At 46.7% G+C, this 19,125-nt stretch overlaps 3 protein-coding genes across 4 annotated transcripts in view; 2 read left to right on the top strand and 1 right to left on the bottom strand.

The window, feature by feature from the left end:
- Nucleotides 1-19,125, top strand: part of LOC310657815 (uncharacterized protein) — a 437,520-nt gene that overhangs the window by 128,500 nt on the left and 289,895 nt on the right. The gene's annotated exons all lie outside the window — the stretch shown is intronic.
- On the bottom strand, nt 1,439-3,029 carry LOC310657447 (actin, cytoplasmic 3-like). Its single transcript, XM_083398051.1, has 2 exons — nt 2,911-3,029; nt 1,439-2,598 (listed from the first exon to the last, which is right to left on the bottom strand). Exon 2 carries the CDS (start codon nt 2,585-2,587, stop codon nt 1,457-1,459), a length of 1,131 nt encoding a protein of 376 aa, XP_083254177.1. The 5' UTR covers nt 2,588-2,598; nt 2,911-3,029; the 3' UTR covers nt 1,439-1,456.
- Nucleotides 14,960-17,720, top strand: LOC310657836 (actin, cytoplasmic 3-like). 2 transcript variants are annotated; one of them, XM_083398922.1, is made up of 2 exons: nt 14,960-15,049; nt 16,208-17,720. In XM_083398922.1, the coding sequence occupies exon 2, from the start codon at nt 16,219-16,221 to the stop codon at nt 17,344-17,346; it is 1,128 nt and encodes a 375-aa protein (XP_083255048.1). In that variant the 5' UTR covers nt 14,960-15,049; nt 16,208-16,218; the 3' UTR covers nt 17,347-17,720. The 2 variants fall into 2 exon arrangements, with proteins under 2 accessions (XP_083255048.1, XP_083255049.1); XM_083398923.1 differs by lacking the exon at nt 14,960-15,049 and adding an exon at nt 15,698-15,845.

Genomic DNA, 19,125 nt, shown 5'->3' with positions numbered 1-19,125 from the left:
GAGTGCTGTTAGTTGACAAGCTTCCTACTACTAACTTTCAGACATTTCTTCAAAACCGTTTTATGATGACAGGTCTATTTAGTTGTTAAATTTTTCTCAAGATGAACCAGTAATTTTTTAATAGCTTTTTTATGGTTTTATGTTAATGTATTATACATTTGATGTTAGCCACTCTGAGCTCGGCTTCGGCTGGGGAGGGCGGGATATAAATAAATTATTATTATTATTATTATTATTATTATTATTATTATTATATTATTATTTAATTATTATTATTATTATAATTAATTATTATTATTTATTAATTATTATTATTATTATTTATTATTGTTGTTGTTTTGTTGTTTTTGTTGTTATTATTATTACTATTATAAAGTCCTATTCAGCCTAGGACCCTCATATTATGGGACTGCCTCTCCTGGTATGCCCCACGGAGGAACTTATAGTTCACAAATAATAATATCATGGAGGTCCCGGGCCTCAAGGAGGTTAAACTGGCCTCAACCAGGGCCAAGGCCTTTTCGGCTTTGGCCCCAGCCTGGTGGAACACTCTACCACAGGAGACTAGGGCCCTGTGGGACTTGACATCCTTCCACAGGGCCTGCAAAACAGAGCTGTTCCACCTGGCCTTCGGTCTGGGCCCAGTTTGAGCCTATGGGACCCTGTAAGTTACCTCTTTGGCCCTTTTATCAGCTCATGTGGGGCAAACATGGATAGCTAGCCCTGATGAATACTTGAGGTCTCCAACCCCATGGTTGTAATTCATGGGCAGTCATTTAATTTTATCCTGATTCTAATTTCTAAGCTGTATTTTAATCAAAGTTTGATTGTGTTTTAATGTATTTGATATTTGATGTTAGCCACCCTGAGCCCGGTCTTGACCGGGGAGGGCGGGGTATAAATAAAAATTTACTTACTTACTTACTTACTCACTCTGGACGCTGTGGCAGCAGGACATGGGGACAAGTGAAGCAGAAACCACAAGTGTGGGTCCCTGTACCCCCAATCTGTCTCGCTGCAGCGCTGAGCAGTAGATTGGCTTTATGTTAGGTGTTAGCTCCAAAAGTTGTGGTTATTAAGAGAGTCGTTTACTACAAGAAGCACACAAATTTTTACTTCATTTAGCATGACTTTATTGCCTTGTTTTGTTTGACAGAGAAAATGGATAGTAATAAAGTACTGAACTCCACATGAATCAGAAAAAAGAAAAGGCAAAGGTGGTACACAATCAATCAGAGTGGCTGGAGTAGAAATAATATATTATTATTATTATTATTATTAAGAGTGCAGCTGTGGACAAGCCTTGGCAAAGCGGTAGACAAAGGTTGCCCCATGCAGGAGCCAAATCAAGAACTGGATAAATACTAAATATCCTGCAAGAGGACAGAATTCAACAGATAAAAGCAAGGCCCCAATATATATTGACTTGGCCAGAAGAGGTTGGCTGCTTGGATTGTTAGAAGCATTTGCGGTGGACGATGGAAGGGCCAGACTCATCGTACTCCTGCTTGCTGATCCACATCTGCTGGAAGGTGGAGAGAGAGGCCAGGATGGAGCCCCCGATCCACACCGAATATTTGCGCTCTGGCGGGGCGATGATCTTGATCTTCATCGTGCTGGGGGCCAGGGATGTGATCTCCTTCTGCATCCGGTCAGCAATGCCAGGGTACATGGTGCTGCCGCCAGAGAGCACCGTGTTGGCAAACAGGTCCTTGCGGATGTCCACATCGCACCTTTTGATGGAGTTGTAGGTTTCCTCGTGGATGCCAGACAACTCCAAGCCCAGGAAGGCGGGCTGGAAGAGGGCCTCGGGGCACCGGAAGCGCTCGTTGCCAATGGTGACCACCTGCCCATCCGGCAGCTCATAGCTCTTCTCCAGAGAGGAAGACGAGCTGGCCGTGGCCATCTCCTGATCAAAGTCCAGGGCCACGTAGCAGAGCTTCTCCTTGATGTCCCGCACTATCTCCCTCTCGGCCGTGGTGACGAAGCTGTAGTTCCTCTCAGTCAGGATCTTCATGAGGTAGTCAGTCAGGTCACGACCAGCCAGGTCCAGCCGCCTGATGGCATGGGGCAGGGCATAGCCCTCATAGATGGGCACAGTGTGGGTCACCCCATCCCCGGAGTCCATGACAATCCCGGTGGTGCGGCCAGAAGCATAGAGCGACAGTACTGCCTGGATGGCCACGTACATGGCTGGCGTGTTGAAAGTCTCAAACATGATCTGCGTCATCTTCTCACGGTTGACCTTCGGATTCAGGGGGGCTTCCGTGAGCAAGATTGGGTGCTCCTCGGGGGCCACCCGCAACTCGTTGTAGAAGGTGTGGTGCCAGATCTTCTCCATGTCATCCCAGTTGCCGACGACGCCATGTTCGATGGGGTACCTCAGGGTGAGGATGCCCCTCTTGCTCTGTGCCTCATCCCCCACGTAGCTGTCCTTCTGGCCCATTCCCACCATGACCCCCTGGTGCCTGGGCCGCCCCACGATGGAGGGGAACACGGCCCGTGGAGCGTCGTCTCCTGCAAATCCCGCTTTGCACATTCCGGAGCCGTTGTCCACGACCAGAGCGGCAACCTCATCCTCCGCCATTTTGAATGGATCTGTAGGGAAAGCAAGACGGGACAGACTTCAGGCAGCTGCTTTAGGACAAGGGTGGGGACACACTAGACAAGAGAGATTAGAGACAAGCTATGCAACACTAATGTATTCTCCAGCTTCAGGGAAACCAAACAAGCCCCATCAGCATTCCTGGTAACTTCATTCATTTTCATCCACCTTGAGAGTGCAACTCTCTAAAACTGCACATTTAGAGAGGCTTGCCCAATGGAGAAAAGTAGAGTAGAAATGAGACAAACAGAACAGGAAGGATCAGGCAGAGAAACTGTGGGTGCTGAGTCCTGTTTCATACTTACCTGAGCGAGATGCAGTCGCCTTTGCTGTCAATCTCACAGGGATCCCAGTAAATGCAAAATCTTTTCCTTCCTTGCTCCACTTACCTATCCAATCTGCCCCTGGTCTTATACCTCAGCTTATCTGCTGAAACAGGTTTTATTTTAAACCACATGTGCAATAAAGAAATATCATAAATACATAAATACATCTCCTGTAGCCTCTCGGGGCAAAGAGCAAAAGGGGTGCATTTTGCAGTATGGCCAAATATGGTAAGATTGAAGCATCTCTGGTCATATTCTAGCAATTCCTTGGTGTGCCTAAAGTCCTTCTGCTGACATGTCCTTTATGTTGCCAGATTTCACTAGCTTCCTCTGGAAATCCATTTAAAGAGGTGACTGATCCAGTCTGCTCTTTGGAGATTGATTATTGGTTCCCCTTGCAAAAACGTGCTCCAGACTGTGCCTCTGAGGTGCCAAGTAAAAGGTGGGCTTAGGATGCAACCCCGTCCACACCTGTTTCGAAGTAGGGGCAGGGGAGAAATTTGGTGGCTTACAAAATCACAAAACAATAAAAGCATAAAAATTTACAGTACTTTAAAACAAAAAGTTAAAATACTGAAACAGGTTAAAATTCACACCAACCTTCTAAGTATCTGGACAGAATGTTTTTAGCAGGTGCCGAAATGGTGCCCGCTTGATACCAATAGGCAGGGAGTTCTGAAATGTAGGTGATGCCACACTCAGCAATCTCATTCTTACAAATGTGGAACGGGGTCTTATGTGGCACCTGCAGAGTGCCAATTCCACCGTTCATAGAAGAAGAGAGAAGAGTTTGGATTTGATATCCCGCCTTTCACTCCCTTTCAGGAGTCTCAAAGCGGCTAACAATCTCCTTTTCCCTTCCTCCCCCACAACAAACACTCTGTGAGGTGAGTGGGGCTGAGAGACTTCAGAGAAGTGTGACTGGCCCAAGGTCACCCAGCAGCTGCATGTGGAGGAGTGGGGAAGCGAACCCGGTTCACCAGATTACAAGACTACCGCTCTTAACCACTACACCACATTGGCTCATAGTGGTTCAAGTGGGGAGATGTGGGCACATGTAGGGTTGGTTTTGATGGGTGCTGTGTAGGTTTGACAACTGAGCCATTCACTTGGGCATTGCTTCACTGTCACCTTTCTGGTCAGCCTTGGTTTGTTTTAAAATCGCACTGAAAAACTTTTTCGCAGCCCTTGGCCTGTTGTTGGCATCCATCTGTCTTGAGAAACCGTGGAAAAGTGCACCATCAGGGGTGAAGTCAAACTGTTGCAGAGTTACAGCACTTTCTGTGGCTGTAGAGATTGATACATGAGAGACAAGTTTTCATCTGCAGCTGGGGCAGAGAAAGGCGTCCCCGTTGTGCAGTCATTCCTCCTCTGGTCACTGCTATGGATGAACGACACAACTGTCGGAACCGGGGATGGAAAGCCAGCTGGACAGATCCCAGCTGGAGGGTCTCCCTTCTCAGCCTTGCCGCTGCGGAGATCCATCAGTCACCCTCCTCCAACGGACGTCTGCAACTCATGCTGCTGTGCGTGAGCACACGTTACTCAGCAGAGTAAACACGCAACAGATCTGGCTTGAGGCATGGTTACTGTTGTTGTTTAGTCGTTTAGTCGTGTCCGACTCTTCGTGACTCCACGGACCAGAGCACGCCAGGCACTCCTGTCTTCCACTGCCTCCCGCAGTTTGGTCAAACTCATGCTGGTAGATTCGAGAACACTGTCCAACCATTTCATCCTCTGTCGTCTCCTTCTCCTTGCGCCCTCCATCTTTCCCAACATCAGGGTCTTTTCCAGGGAGTCTTCTCTTCTCATGAGGTGGCCAAAGTATTGGAGCCTCAGCTTCAGGATCTGTCCTTCCAGTGAGCACTCAGGGCTGATTTCCTTAAGAATGGAGAGGTTTGATCTTCTTGCAGTCCATGGGACTCTCAAGAGTCTCCTCCAGCACCATAATTCAAAAGCATCAATTCTTCGGCGATTGGCCTTCTTTATGGTCCAGCTCTCACTTCCATACATCACTACTGGGGAAACCATAGCTTTAACTATACGGACCTTTGTTGACAAGGTGATGTCTCTGCTTTTTAAGATGCTATCTAGGTTTGTCATTGCTTTTCTCAAGGCATGGATACTAGGCTACGTTTATTGTACATATATCAGGACAAAGAAAACATGGCTTCTCTCCTTGTCGTTCTTCTCGGAGAGAGAACACAAACGCAATACAGAGCGGATGTTCCGCTCACGAGACTCCAACAATCTGTGCTGGAATGCAAACAGACATGTGACATGTAACAATCCCACACATCTGCAGCGCAGGAGGAATGGAATTCTCCAGGCACAGTGGTTGTCTGCAAGGGATTCGCACCCGGCGGGGTTGATGTTACCAGCCTTCATGTCATATTTGCAAACATCTCTGTGACACAGAGTTGGTCTGCCAACGGGCCTGGTGCATGAAGCCAGCTTCCCATAGAGCACATCCTTCAGGAAGGATCCATCTTCTGTTGACATGACCAAGCCAGCATGGACATCGCTGAGACAGGAGTGTGAACATGCTGGGAATGTGGCTTGGGAGAGCACATGTTTCTTTGAGACTCTGTCCTGCCATGTGATGCTCAAAATATTCCTGATGCACCACATCTGGACACCATTGAGGAGTCGCTTCTGACGGTTGTAAGTTGCCCATGACTCACTTCCATAAAGCAGCGTCCTCAACACGCAAGCCTGGTAGACCTTCAACTTGGTATTGGCTGTTGGCATCACATTTTCCCATACCCTTTTGGAAAGGCGATTGCCATAGCTGTCTTACCAATACTCTTGTCCAGTTCGGCATCAGTGGAGAGATTGTTAGTTATGGTGGAACCCAGGGAGACAACATAGTCTTGCCCCTCACCAGTGCTGATGCATGGAGTGTCGGTGACATTCTGCCCCAATATATTGTCTTCATCTGGCTGATTATCTCCTAATATACACATTTTTGTGTTCTAATTAGCTGAATAGTCATATTTTTGCAAAGAAATTTCCCCTGATAGAATGCATTTAAATATTGCATTTAGGTATCTTTTCCTATATGTATTTTCACATATGCATTTACATGCACACTTTGCATTTCTGTACTTAACTGGAAAGCTGTATTGCAAAATTTGTAGAAATGTCAACTTTGACGGCTGTGCTTCAGTTCACCTCTTTTTTTAGAAAGTGCAAATTAGCTGGGCTCACCATTTATTTATTTTTATTAAAGGTTTCTTGGTTTACAAAAGTATGTACAGTGTCTCTTTTTTTCAAGTTATGTTTTCTGCAGGTCAGTTTCATTTGTTGTGAGACAGTAGTGTTACATTAGTTTTTCTAATAAGGCTGTTTCCCATACTATTTGATACCATTGGTCTATGCTTACTCCTAACAGCTCTCTCCAGTATCTGGCTATGATGCTTCTGATCTCTTTGTGATGTGAGTGGGCATTATTATCTTGGAAGATGTTTAGTAGGGCCAGTTCTGGGGTGACATGCTTAGTTATTTTTCATTATTTATTGCATGATTGATGTCTAGAAGAGTTGGATTTTAGGACATTCCCTCCACGTGTGGAGGTATGTGCCTGTGGAGGTGCACCTTCTCCAGCATTTTGGTGAGGTTCCTGAGCATATTAGTGCTAGCTCCCGTGGTGTTAGTTACCACCTGTTAGTGAGTTTCAGAGTAAGTTCTTTTCGCTGATATGGATTTAAAGGGAGGTTTAGACCACATTCTGGTCCACTGGATAGGGTTGATCTCATAGCCTATGTCACCCTCCCATTGTTTTTAGATTACGTCTAGGGGGGTTGTGGAATTTTCGAGTAGTATTTTGTATATTGTGGATACCATCCCTTTGCTGTGTCCCTTTGTTGTTAGGAGGGGTTTTTCGAAGGTTGTCAAGGGCTTAGTTGCTGCTGATTTCTCTACTGGATTGTTTAAGAGGGCATGTACTGTATTTTTCGCCCTAAAAGACACACCTTTTCCCTTCCAAAAATGAAGGGGAAATGTGTGTGCGTCCTATAGGGCAAATGCAGGCTCCTTGGCTTCAGCGATAGCAACGCGAAGCCTCTGAAGCCTGTGCTCCGGAGGCTTCGCGTTGCTTCTGCTGAAGCCAGGAGAGTCTGCTCTTTGAGGCTGGCGGTGGGGGAAAGCAGCGCTTCCCCCATCGCCAGCCCCAGAGGATGGGGGTGTCCCCTAGTTTGTCTTGTATTTATTGCGTTGATGTGGATTTGTTATTTCTGTAGAAGTCTGCTAGGCTGTATAAGCCTTTGGTTTGCCAGGTTTTTAACTGGAGGTTTTGTGCTGCATGGTGGAATAGTGGGTGGTGTGCCATGGTAGTTAGTGGGGATAATAATAATTTTTATTTATACCCCGCCCTCCCCAGCCAAGTCCGGGCTCAGAGCGACTTACAAGAAATAATAAAAACAAGTTGAATGATTACAATTTAAAAACAAAATTAAAATACAACATTAAAATATTGAAACATTAAAATATTAAAATGTAGCCTCATTGCAGGAGGAGAAGGAAAAGAAAAAAGAAAGAGAGGGAGGGAATCAAATTGGCTCCAAGCCAAAGGCCAGGCAGAACAACTCTGTCTTACAGGCCCTGCGGAAAGAAATCAGATCCTGCAGGGCCCTGGTCTCATGAGGCAGAGTGTTCCACCAGGCTGGAGCCAGTGTTGAAAAGGCCCTGGCTCTGGTTGAGGCTAATCTGACTTCCTTAGGGCCAGGGACCTCCAGGGTGTTGCTATTTATGGACTTTGAGGCTCTCCGTGGGGCATACCAGGAGAAGCAGTCCCGTAGGTACGTAGGCCGTGAAGGGCTTTAAAGGTCAAAAGCAGCACCTTAAATCTGACCCTGTACTCCACCGGGAGCCAGTGCAGCTGGAAAAGCACTGGGTGAATATGCTCCCATGGCAGAGACCCCGTAAGGAGTCTCGCCGCGGCATTCTGCACCCGCTGGAGTTTCTGGGACAGCTTCAAGGGCAGCCCTGCGTAGAGCGAATTACAGTAGTCAAGCCTGGAGATGACCGTTGCATGGATCACTGTGGCCAGGTCAGGGCGGGAAAGTTAACGGACCAACTGCTTGATGCGGCGAAGGTGGAAAAATGTCGCCTTGGCTGTTGCTGTAACTTGCACCTCCATGGAAAGGGAGGCGTCAAGGATTACACCCAAACTCTTAATGGAAGGCAATGGCACTAATTGGGCCCCCGCAAGAGAAGGGAGTTGGATTATGTGGCATATTTGGTTGGCAATGTTATAGGCTTCAGTGTTGGGGATTCCCCATCCTTCTTCTGAGGAGGGGAGGTGCAGGTATTTGGGGCTTATTCTTGTTTTTTTGTGTGAGAAGATAAATGAGTGCAATTTTTTCTGCCATTTGCGAAGCTGGGCTGGGGAAATCCAGATTGGGATCAGGAGGTTAATTTTGGGAGGGTGATCATTTTGATCATGGCTGTTTTGTCTGAGAGAGTGAAGTTGGTGTTTTTCCATCCCTTCAGGTCTTTCTTGATTTGTCACCACAAGGAGTTGTAGTTGTGGAGGTATAATTTGTTGAACTTTCTGGTTATTTGTACCCCATGGTATCTGAACATGGTGTGGCAAAGTTTTATCTTGGTGATGTTGGTGAATTGAGGGGGTTGTTGAAGCACTTAGCCTCAGACCTGGCAAAATTTACCTGAAGGTCCGACACCATTGCAAATGTGTTGACTTCTCTGATTAGGGAGGTTGCTGTGCTTCTGGAATCTGGTGTTGTGGCCATTAGGTCGTCTGCAAAGAGCCCTAATTTATAGGCTCTACCTTTTATTTCCACTAGCTGGGCTCACCATTAAATGCAAATGAATTTTTCCTCCATCCCTACTGCTAAACAGGTGTTAACAGCGTTGCATCCTAAGCCCCCCGTTTACTTTGCCTTTACAGAGGCACAGTCTGGGACACGTTTCTGAGCAAAACCAATAATCCATCTCCAAAGATATGTGGGAGGCTGCATCAGCTTTCTAGAGAGAGCTTGTAAAATCTGGCAACGGAAAGGAGATGTTGAATCAGCAGGACTTTTTTTCCAAAGCCACACCCAAGAATTGCTAGAATATGGCCAGAGATGCTTCAATCTGACCATATTTGGCCATATTGCAAAATGCTCTTTGCCCTTTTGCTCTTTGCCCTGAAAAGCCACAGCAGGTGTATTTATGATACTTTTTAATTGCACACATGGTTTCCAATAAAACGTGTGTCAATAGAGAAGCAGAGATATAAGATCAAGGACAGATTGGCCCGGAACAGGTAAGTGTGATGAGGAAGGAAAAGATTTTGTGATTACTTGGAGCATCGTGAGATTAACAGCAAGGCAACTGCATCTCCCTCAGGTAAGTATGAAATGGGGCTCAGCACCCACGGTTTCTCTGCCTGATCCTTACCTGTCCTGTTTGTCTCCTCTCTTCTCTGAAGAATCACTGTAGAGTTGGAAGGGACCCACAAAGCTCATCTAGTCTGCAATGCAATGTATGCAAAACACCAAATTGGCTAACCCGTCATGATTATTTATTTCATGGAAAGCCCCTTCAAGCAGCTCAGCCTGCCATACGCACCCCTACTTTGCTTTAATACAGTGGTACCTCGGGTTACATACGCTTCAGGTTACATACGCTTCAGGTTACACTCCGCTAACCCAGAAATAGTGCTTCAGATTAAGAACTTTGCTTCAGGATAAGAACAGAAATCGGGCTCCGGCAGCAGGAGGCCCCATTAGCTAAAGTGCTGCTTCAGGTTAAGAACAGTTTCAGGTTAAGTACGGACCTCCGGAACGAATTAAGTACTTAACCCGAGGTACCACTGTAATCACAACAACCTTGCAAGGTAAGTAACACTGAGAGACGGCGACTGCCTCCAAGTCACCCAGTGATTTGAACCCAGATCTTTCTGGTCCTGGTCCAACATAACATCTGGATCGGGAGAGGCTGTGAAAGACATGGACCGGCGTCTGGATGCAGTGGCGGACTGGGTGAGGGCCCATAAACTGTGCTTGACTCCTGGAAAGATGGGGGCTCTTTGGGTGGCTAGCTACCATGTTCAGGAAACTGGCAAGTTACCCGTTCTGGATGGGTTGCATGCTATCTGAATAGGCAGGTGCGCAGTTTGTGGGTACTCCTGGATACATCTTGGTCACTAGAGGCCCAGGTGTCCTGTGGCTGAGAAGGCCTTTTACCAGCTTCGTCTGGTTCACCAGCTATGGCTGTTCCCAGAGAGGGGTAGCCTAACCCCTGTAGGCCATGCCCTGGTAACATGAGGCACTCTTGTTAAAAGAGCTGCACCGGCCGCCCACCTACTGCTGAACAGAGTTCAGGCTCCTTGTGCTAATTTACAAAGCCTTGAACCACTTGGGTCTGGGATCCTCAGGGTGCCTGAATCCTTATATCCCAGCTTGATCACGGAGATCAGCTTCAGGAGCACCACTGGCTGAGTCTCACTTGATAATAGCAAGAACTCAAACCCTTAGTGCCACCAGCCCACTCCTGTGGAACTCTCTGCCACTAGACATCCAGCAGGTGTCTTCCATGCCAACTTTTAAAGACCTGCTCAAAACTCTCCTATTCTGCCAGGCCACTGTAGGCAGTTAAGGTGCATTCCCCACAGAGGTCTACTGATGTTTGTTGCAAATTAGTTTAACTTGCTTTTAACTTTTTAGGGTTCTGTCAAATTATAGTTTCAGATTGTTGTAAGCTGCTGTGATATATTTGTATGGTGCAACAGTACATAGATATTTATTCTCATAGCCCAGGGGTCTGCAACCTTTAAGACAAAAAGAACTGGGAGCCGCAAAACTCGTCATTATAAAAATAACTTTTTCGTCACTTTTTGATTATTTCTTTGTTTGACCCCTCAGAATTACTCCTCCTCATAGAAATAAACGTTAAATTAACAAGTTACCTTTTTGTGTGTGTGTGTTCTTCACTCCCCTTCAAAACAGTGACCAGCGTACATGCCCCCTTTCAATGCAGTGACCAGCGTACATGCCCCTTACAATGTAGCGGGCGGGCGGGAAGGTGACGTCGGGACGGTGCGTGACTAACGCACGCACCGCCCCCATGCGACGTCACATCCAGTACAGTGCCCGCCACAGTGGGGAGTGTCGGGGCGCACAATGCGCCTCCTCCCCTCGCTCGTTTCCGCCCCGGAGCCGTGGGAAAGGTGTAAAAGAGCCACATGCGGCTCCGGAGCCGCGGGTTGCTGACCCCTGTCATAGCCTATGTCATTCTTCCCTTGTTTTTTGATTGCATCTAGGGGGTTTGTGGGATTTTGGAGTAGTATTTTGTATACTGCGGATACCGTCCCTTTACCGTTTCCCTTTGTTGTTAGGAGGAGGTTTACGAAGGTTGCCAGGGGCCTAGTTGCTGCTGATTTTACTGTTGGGTAGTTTAAGAGGGCATGTAGTTGGTGTTGTGTTAACCAGGGCATTTGGGTGTCCCCTAGTTTGTGTTGTATTTCTTGTGTTGACAGAGGTTTGTTATTTTTACAAAAGCCTATTAGGTGATATAAGCCTTTGAGGTGTTTTCTGGGTGCTTCATTCAGCTGTGATGTGTTGATTTGGTTGATCCTGGTCTGTTGCCTTGTGCTGTATGTTCGGCAGGATGCTTCTGTGCGTGGTGGTGGTTGGATGTGCTGGTTTGCATTGTTGTGTCGCTTCTGTTGCTTCTTTTTCCTCTTTACTGTTGTCCAATTGTTTGGTGTTGTTTCATCGTGGTGGTCATGACTGTCACTTGGTGGGTCTGTCGATTGCCATTCCAGTGGAGGGTCGAGATCGAGGTTCTTCAGTAGTTGCAGGGCTTCAGGTATGTTGGTAGCCGTGTGTTGTGTTGTGTTGGTTGTTACTATAAGGTGGAAGGGGAAGCCCCATCGGTACTTGATCCCTGCTTGTTGGAGGCGCTGGGTGCATGGGTGTAGGTTTTTCCTCCAATTTAGGGTGTCCTGAGATAAATCCTGTAAGGCCAATATGGGGCTGTCTCCATATCGAAGGCTTGTTGTTGAGTTTCTGAGGTTGTTCCATACCTCTTCTTTCGTTTTGTATCGTGTGAAGCATACAATGATGTCTCGTGGGGGGGGGGCGTTGGGTTTCGGTATAGGTTTTAGGGCTCCAGGTCGTCTACCTCGAGTGTCAGGTTTGGGATTGTATTTTTCAGCCAGCGTACAGTTAGGTCCGCTGGGCTTTTCTCCTCCACTTTTTCAGGCAAGTTGCGGAAGCGGATGTTGCAGCGTCTACTACAGTCTTCTAAGTCTGCCAGTTTGATTTTCATGGCTGTGTTTTCCATATCTCTTATTTCCAGGTGACTTTCCAGTTTAGCCACTTTATTACTGACACATGTGTTTTCCTCTCGGTACTTCTCTATTATTCTTTCTTGTATTTGGTTCTTATTTTCTAGGGTTTCCACTTTGGAGGTCATGTCACTGAATGCTTTGAGAAGTTCTTTTAGTCTCATTTTCACTTCCTTCAGTTCTTGTTTTGTTGATGGGTGGTTGTCATCTTGGGGTGTGTGTGTGTTGTGTTCTTGGTGCTGTTTGCCATCTCCCTGGTTGGTGTCATCGCAGTCTCGTTGGTGTTTTTGATTTCAAATTTGCTTGGCATTCTCTTGGAGCAGGCCGTGTTGTGGTTAGGGGTTGTGGTGATTCCTGGGTGTTGCTGATCTGTTGAGCTGAACAGGCGTTGTTGACTGGTGGCTTAGATTAGGTGGTCATTAGTGTCCCGTCTGGGCTGTGCTTTAAGAGCTTCTCTAGGGTTCCCTCAGTCACCTCAGCAGTGTTCCCGGGGTGGGGGGGAAGCCAAGCAGGCAGATGAGTAAGCCGACAGACAGGCGGTTCACATAAAGGGGCTGGTAGGCAGGGGTATGAGATTGGTGGGGTGGGGTCAGAGGGAGAGTGTATGTTTGGGGGGGGTTATTTGTGGGTGCACCTGTGCGTACACGTCTGTGCACGGATCCTCACGAAAGGAGTATTGGGGTCCAGTCGAGGGTGGAGGGAGGGGTTAGGGGTTCGTAGAAAAGAATTAGAAATTTAAGGTTGGCAAGGATGTGTTCAGGAACAGAACCCAGCAAAGCAGTACAGTGGTACCTCGCAAGACGAATGCCTCGCAAGACAAAAAACTCGCAAGACGAAAGAGTTTTTTGTTTTTTGAGTTGCTTTGCAAGACGCATTTCCCTATGGGCTTGCTTCGCAAGACAAAAACGTCTTGCGCCTTTTTCTTAAAACCGTCAATGCATTCCTATGGGAAACCGTCAATGCATTTCCAATGGGAAACCGTGCTTCGCAAGACGAAAAATTCACAAGACAAAAAAACTCGCAGAACGAATTAATTTCGTCTTGCAAGGCACCACTGTATAGAGGTTGAAGGTGAAAAAGGAGGGGAGGAAAGGGGGAGAAGCAGGGGAGGGGAGGGATGGAGGTCAGAGTAAAGTAAAGAGGGGAAAGAGAAAAGGAAGGAAGGAAGGAAGGAAAGAAAGAAAGAGAGAGAGAAAAAGGGGGGAAGAGACAAGGAAAGATGAAAATGTTTGGTTGCAGTGGTGGTTCTAGTTATAGTATGAGGTAAGACGGGGGGTTGCTAATGAAAGTGTGTGGGGAGGTATGTGTATGTAGATTTTAGGGTTAGGAGGGTAAGAGAGACTAGAGAAGCAGATTAAATCAAAGAGGGAAAGTGGGGGGGGGGGGCGCGGGGGCGGGAAGGTGAGAGACCTGAAGATGTTGAAGTTGTGATGCCTGGCAGTAGTATTTGTATATCAAATGCCAAAGGTAAAAGTAGTGTAGAAATGAAAATGTATAGAGAGCCCTTCTGAGAGGGGCAAATTTAATATAATAATGTGTATGTGTTCTTTTTAAAAAGGAGAGGGGAGGGGGAGAGAGAGAAGGAGGGGGGAGGGGGAGGAAAGGAAAAGAAAAAAATAAAAAGGGAGGGGGGAAGGGCACTAGCGGCAATAGCACTGATATGGGGGGGGAGTATTTTTATTTTATTTTTATTTTCAGAGAGGATGGTAATATTGTAGTTGCAGGACAATGGGGGAAAGGTAAGGCTCCCTCCACAAAAACAGACAAACTAAGAAACTAAAGGGGGACTGAAAGGAAAAGAGGAATAATAATAATAATAATAGTAATAAAACGATTTTTTTAAAAAAGTAATAATGATGATAACAATTAGTAATTAAAAACAAAGTGTTTTCCCCTTTTTCAAAAAATAGAAATGGGGGTAGAGACTGGGGTAAAAATAAAACGAAATACAGAAAATAGGGAAAATATGTTAGTGAGGGGTGGCTTGTCTGGTAAAAATAAAGTAAAAAATATTGGGAGGGAAGGAAAGAGGACAACAGCACAGCAAAAAGTCCCCTCCCTTTTTTTGGGGGGGGTGGAAAATGTGTTTTTAGGTAATATATGGATGTATTTTAAAAATGGTGGTAATAATAATTTAGCGAAAGGGCTGAAGATTTAGGGAAGGGGGGAAGGAAAAAAACAGGGGAGTTGTTTTTTTAAAAGGGGGTTAAAAATATATGAAAAGGGGGGAGTTTTGTGTATTAAAAAAAGTAGAGGATGGAGTTAATGAGAATAATATAATATTAAAAAGTTGCTTGGTAATATATTTAAAAAAAAAATAGAAGAAAAAAGGGGGGGTAGAAAGCACTCTCACACAAAAAGGAAGTAAAAAAATAATAATTGAAAAAAGCAGGACAGGGTTTTTCCCAGCCTTCCTCTTGCTTTCTTCCTGCTTGGGGGGTAAGCTGGGGTCAGGCTCAGCCACGTGTCTTTTCACGGCTTCCCTTGCCCTCCCGGCAGCAGTGTTGCAGATAGCAGCAGCAGCAGGTGGGGCTCTGTGTTTGTTGTTTGGTTGTTTCCCCCCTTTTCTGCCCTCTCCTCTCTCCTGGCTTAGGTCTCCGATTGTCCCAGGGCAGTTGGCCGGGTGGCTGAGTGTCCTGGGCTTTAGTTCCTGGCAGCTCCCTCAGTTGCTGTGCCGGGCTCACCTGGTTCCTTGTCGGTTCTGGCGGCAGCAGCAGCAGCAGCAGTCCCGAACCAGCCAGGTAACCCAATTGATTCTGGCTGGCTTCAGGAGCTGCTCACTGCCGTGGCTTCTGCCATGATGCCTCGCCGGAAGTCATAGTACATAGATATTTATTATAAAAAAAAAACATTCCCAACAAAACTACGAAATGGAGGAAGACACAAGATCTACCCACCCGGGAAGAATGGCAGATGAAGCTGATGGACTACATGGAATTGGCAGAAATGACTGGCAGAATCCGAGACCAGGGAGAAGAGTCGGTGGAAGAAGACTGGAAAAAATTCAAAATATATTTACAGAAATATTGCAAAATTAATGAATGTTAGAAGAATGCTGGAATGAAGTTATATGGTTTTAGCAGAAATGTTATAAAGAATTAAGTAAAAACGGATTGTTAAGGGGCCAAAGTGAAAAATTTAAGGTTAGAGTGTGTTAAGATAAATTATAGAACAAAAAATTGAGAAAGATGGAAAGGATTTGCTGAAATAGCTAATTGAACTAGAATACAAAAAAGGGAGGTGTGAGGAGGTCGATGAAACAAGTAAATGAAAGGTAAAGATATGGAAATATTGGATGTGTTTTTAAATATTTTTGTTTTTCTTGTTGTTTTGCTGTATTGTTTTTTGTTTTTCTTTGTAAGGTATTGTTTTGTTCTGTTAAATTTTTTTTATTGTTTCTTTCTTCTTTTTTTCTGTAACTATTAAACCTCTAATAAATATTATTAAAAAAAACAACAACCCACGAAATGGAGTGGCTTCGGAAGGAGACCTTGAATTAGGAGACCTTGTTCTAGTGGCAGTTGGTTCGGGTCACTGAGACAGCTCCTCCATGTCTCCTTCCTGTTCTCCAAAGATTGGCAGAGAAAAGGGATGGAAATGGAGAGTTGAACATGGGGTAAAGCAGTCTTAGATACAGTGGTAGCTCTGGTTACGTACTTAGTTCGTTCCGGAGGTCCCTTCTTAACCTGAAACTGTTCTTAACCTGAGGTACCACTTTAACTAATGGGGCCTCCCACTGCCGCCGCGCCGCTGGCACACAATTCCTATTCTCATCCTGAGGTAAAGTTTTTAACCCGAGGTACTACTTCTGCGTTAGCAGAGTCTGTAACCTGAAGCGTTTGTAACCCGAGGTACCACTGTACTTGATAATTGTTTATATGAGCACATTTCCTCCCTTGCCGTGAGTTCTGGAATATTCATAAACCCCAACATGAATATTATCTGGGGGGTAAACAACTCTTTGCTTATTTCCTGCAGACTTGCTCCAAATGGCTGAGAATGGGGCTGCCACTCTGGTCATTGACAATGGCTCTACGACATGCAAAGCAGGCTTTTCAGGAGAGGACGCCCCCCAGGTGGTCTTTCCCATGGTTGTGGGGAGGCCCAGGGACCAAGATGCCATGGCAGGCTTAGGGCAGGACAGCTACGTGGGGGCTGAGGCACAGAGCAAGAGGGGCATCCTCACCCTGAAGTACCCCATCGAATATGGCATCGTCAGCAACTGGGATGACATGGAGAAGATCTGGCGCCACACCTTCTACAACGAGTTGCGGGTGGCTCCCGAGGAGCACCCAGTCTTGCTCACAGAAACCCCCAATAACCTGAAGAACCACCGCGAGAAGATGACACAGATCATGTTTGAGACTTTCAACACGCCAGCCATGTACGTGGCCATCCAGGCCGTACTGTCGCTCTATGCTTCTGGCCGCATCACCGGGATTGTCATCGACTCCGGGGACAGGTTGACCCACACTGTGCCCATCTATGAGGGCTATGCCCGGCCCCTCACTCAAAGGCCCCTTCCCTTTGCGGGCCATGACCTGACTGAGTACCTCATGAAGATCCTGTCTGAGAGGGGCTACAACTTCGTCACCGCAGCTGAGAGGGAGATAGTGCAGGACATCAAGGAGAAGCTCTGCTACGTGGCCCTGGACTTTGATCAGGAAATGGCCACGGCCACCTCCTCCTCCTCCCTGGAGAAGAGTTATGAGCTGCCGGATGGGCAGGTGATCACCATTGGCAACGAGCGCTTCCGGTGCCCCGAGGCCCTCTTCCAGCCCCACTTCCTGGGCTTGGAGTGCGTTGGCATCCATGAGGCAACCTACAACTGCATCATGAAATGCGATAAGGACATGCGCAATGTCTTGTCTGCCAACACGGTGCTCTCTGGTGGCAGCACCATGTACCCCGGCATTGCTGACCGGATGCAGAAGGAGATCACATCCCTGCGCCCCAGCATGATGAAGATCAAGATCATCGCCCCGCCAGAGCACAAACATTCGGTGTGGATCGGGGGCTCCATCCTGGCCTCTCTCTCCACCTTCCAGCAGATGTGGATCAGCAAGCAGGAGTACGATGAGTCTGGCCCATCCATCGTCCACCGCAAATGCTTCTAACAATCCAAGCAGCCAACCTCTTCTGGCCAAGTCAATATATATTGGGGCCTTGCTTTTATCTGTTGAATTCTTTCCTCTTGCAGGATATTTAGTATTTATCCAGTTCTTGATTTGGCTCCTGCATTGGGCAACCTTTGTCCACCGCTTTGCCAAGGCTTCTCCACAGCTGCACTCTTAATAATAATAATAATAATAACAATAATAATATATTATTTATACCCCACCCATCTGGCTGGGTTTCCCCAGCCACTCTGATTGTGTACCACCTTCGCCTTTTCTTTTTTCTGATTCATGTGGAGTTCAGTACTTTATTACTATCCATTTTCTCTGCCAAACAAAACAAGCCAATAAAGTTGTGCTAAATGAAGTAAAAATTGGTGTGCTTCTTGTAGTAAATGACTCTCTTGATAACCACAGCTTTTTGGAGCCAACACATAACATGAAGCCAATTTCCTGCTCAGCGTTGCAGCGAGACAGATTGGGGGTACAGGGACCCACACTTGTGGTTCTGCTTCACTTGTCCCCATGTCCTGCTGCCACAGCGTCCAGAGCTGAGCGGTAGTTTGGCTGAGCATCACCTCTTGACACGGGTCTTATGGTTGGTCTCGCTCCAAACAGACCATGAGCTGTAGCCAAGGGTCACTTGTTTGCACTGACCCAGGGCTTACTCTGAGGAAGTTCCCAGGGTTACAATGGCTACAAATGCAATCTCCCCAATGTACCTTGCTCCCTAGAGCAGGGGTAGGCAACCTAAGGCCCGGGGGCCGGATGCGGCCCAATCGCCTTCTCAATCCAGCCCACGGACGGTCCGGAAATCAGTGTGTTTTTACATGAGTAGAATGTGTCCTTTTATTTAAAATGCATCTCTGGGTTATTTGTGGGGCATAGGAATTCATTTATTTTTTCCCTTCAGAATATAGTCCGGCCTACCACATGGTCTGAGGGATGGTGGACCGGCCCCCGGCTGAAAAAGGTTGCTGACCCCTGCCCTAAAGGGATCACGCCTCACATTCCCCAGCTTTAATCTGAGACATGGTTGCTCTTAAAATTTGAGAATGGAGTAAAAATTAATGCTAAGCTGTGAATTTAGCAAAGGGGAGGCCTAACTTATGAATATGACCTCTGGCTCCTGTTAACGGAAAAATCCGAGAGCTCCCTTGGACAAAAACAAAGACACCAACCAGGATTATTTGGAGCAAATCAGCAGCCTGTAGGCTTGGCTTTTATTGAACTGTTGCAACAGGGTGCTCCCCTCACTTGCAGGAGAGAGGAAAGACACAGAAAAATGGTGTGCAAGGCCTTATAAAGACTTTTGAAATTGCCAGCCTGTAGATCAAGACCACCCCCAGAAACATCATACATACATCAAAGAAGGGGTGTAACCTAAGACCACCCCTCAGATACATCACGCCTACATCACAGAAAGGAGGGGTTGAGGGAGGAGTTGTGGTGGTAACCTGAGTGTCCTGTCACCTGGCTGGTTCCCCTTTCCCCCTCCCCATGAGTACTTTCCAGGTGACAGAGGGGAGTTTGCAGTTTCCTGCCCCCAAAGGGAAGATCTCATCATTGTCCTTTGTTCCAGTCCGTGCTGAATCCACTCCCATATGCAAGTTCTTTGTGATCTTGATGGTCTTCTGTCTAGGACCATCAGGGTTGGCATAGCAACTGGGCAGGGCTCCTGTGTATGTGCTGGTATGCTCAAGGGATTATGGCTGCCCTGTATCAAACCTTCCCCATTTTATAGTCCTTCCTTCATGGAGTAAAATAAAAGTGGAACAG

Source organism: Podarcis tiliguerta, assembly GCF_965153285.1.
Source record: "Podarcis tiliguerta genome assembly, chromosome: 9".
In the NCBI taxonomy this organism is placed as follows: domain Eukaryota; kingdom Metazoa; phylum Chordata; class Lepidosauria; order Squamata; family Lacertidae; genus Podarcis; species Podarcis tiliguerta.
Note: the sequence above shows the minus strand (reverse complement) of the source record. Positions and strands in the feature narration are given on the sequence as shown.

Coding starts and splice junctions, on each gene's coding strand:
- LOC310657447 (XM_083398051.1), bottom strand. CDS start 2,587: ATGGCGGAGGATGAGGTTGCCGCTCTGGTCGTGGACAACGGCTCCGGA.
- LOC310657836 (XM_083398922.1), top strand. CDS start 16,219: ATGGCTGAGAATGGGGCTGCCACTCTGGTCATTGACAATGGCTCTACG.